Genomic DNA, 1,760 nt, shown 5'->3' on the forward strand with positions numbered 1-1,760 from the left:
TGATAATTTTACATAATTGTAAGTTTAAGTAAATTTAATCTTAGTATAAATTAATGAAAGCATATTTTGTTTCATACAATTTTGTGAAATTACTTTTTATTGTATCCTCGATATTACTCTGCTACGTACCAGCTAACCACAGTTAACTCAACTCAAGCGATACAAGACAGCGCTGAGTTAAGTTGTCATGAATCATGCGGATTACAGATGGTCATGTCTACAAAATTTTCGGTCCTAGTAAAACTAACTCGAACTTGAGTTATCGTAAACACCCAGGGACTCTACAAAAAAGTTACTCGTGTTGTCATCTAGTGTCAGATTTTGGTAATGCTGCCTTGTGTACATTATCTAGCGGTTGCTCACGTGGTCATGATGGACATGTTTATATTATCTAATTTTAATACAGGTCGTAAGTAGTTCAATCCCTGTAGAAGTTTGTTTCTTTAATATACGGTAAACGTTGTAAAGATTAATCATGCTAAGAATACTTTGCCACTCGAATGGCTTGTCACTACTCGTTAAGAGGACCACGAAGATCGTCTGTATACCAAGTATAAGAAATCTAAATTTGTTGGAGTATCAGAGCAAGGAGCTTTTGCGAGACTCCGGTGTATCGGTGCAAAATTTTGCCATTGTCGACGACTTGAGCAAAACAAATTCTGCTTTGGAAAAATTACGTACGTACATACTTATTTAATTATAGGAAGTTCTTGTTTTTGATATATAATTTATTAAAAAAGAATGTAACTTTTTTATCTAAAAAACTGCATTGTGTTTGCTAGATAGTTTTTCCATCATACAATGTTTTGTAGAATTACTATATGCATTAAGTACTATGATTTTTTTCTTTATACTATGTAATGGTATATGTGATGGTTCTACCATTACATATGAAGACCATGAGAAGAACTTAAGTCAAATTTTTTCAATTTTCTGTTTTTGATCTTATTTGGTAATTAAGATGGATTATTTTAATTATCCAGTGAGAAAAGGAAATTTTTGATACCAAGATATAAACATTTTTATAAAATTGTAACACAGAAGTACATATATATTTCAAACTTTAAAATTACTCTTCTCTAAAATTACAAAAAAATGTGACTTATCAAGTTCTTCCTCTGTGGTCTTCATATGTAATATATAGGTCTATAGTTTATTTATTATTGCAGATGCAAATGAATATGTTATTAAAGCTCAAATCTTAGCTGGAGGTCGTGGTAAAGGCTGGTTTGATACTGGATTTAAAGGTGGTGTGCATCTTACTAAAGAGTAAGTAATAATTATAGTTTATACTTTTGTACAAATACTTTATAAAGTATTATAATACGTTTTTTTTTTTTCAAGTAAAACATTCTTGATGATAAACATTGTTGTAATTTGTTTCTTTTACAATAAATTTATATATTGTAGTACAGGGGTCGGCAACTAGGCACTGCTCGCGGGCGCCCGCGGGCAGCGTAATTGCCCGCGTGCAATAAGTAAACAGAGGGGATAGAAAAAGAGCATCGCTTATAAACTGAAATGTGCTGCAACAGGATCGGCATATTTTCAAGTGGTACCCTCATGAAAATTCTTCCTTACACAAACTCTCTTTAGTTAAAAGAGAGAAAGAGAAAGAGAAAGAGCTAGAAAGTGAGAGAAAAACATTATTACACAATTTTTTATTATAAAGTATAAATTAAAAGTGCGTAGTTTATTAAATAAAGAAGGGTATATTTTAAATTTATTTAGAAGTGCTACTTAGATATTTATGTTTAAGT

At 31.0% G+C, this 1,760-nt stretch overlaps 1 protein-coding gene across 4 annotated transcripts in view; it reads left to right on the top strand.

Annotated features, from left to right (window-relative positions):
* The first annotated feature begins 41 nt into the window (after positions 1 to 41).
* The window catches only part of LOC109852623 (succinate--CoA ligase [GDP-forming] subunit beta, mitochondrial), a 12,086-nt gene continuing 10,367 nt past the window's right edge, over positions 42 to 1,760 (top strand). Inside the window, exons 1-3 of one of the 4 annotated variants that reach the window (XM_020423941.1) lie at positions 42 to 324; positions 407 to 677; positions 1,170 to 1,269. In XM_020423941.1, coding sequence (XP_020279530.1) covers positions 476 to 677; positions 1,170 to 1,269 — 302 coding nt within the window. In that variant the 5' untranslated portion in view covers positions 42 to 324; positions 407 to 475. The other 3 variants (XM_020423939.1, XM_020423942.1, XM_020423940.1) reach the window with 3 other exon arrangements.

This window comes from Pseudomyrmex gracilis, unplaced genomic scaffold (genome assembly GCF_002006095.1).
Source record: "Pseudomyrmex gracilis isolate BER0280 unplaced genomic scaffold, ASM200609v1 scaffold_32, whole genome shotgun sequence".
NCBI lineage: Eukaryota > Metazoa > Arthropoda > Insecta > Hymenoptera > Formicidae > Pseudomyrmex > Pseudomyrmex gracilis.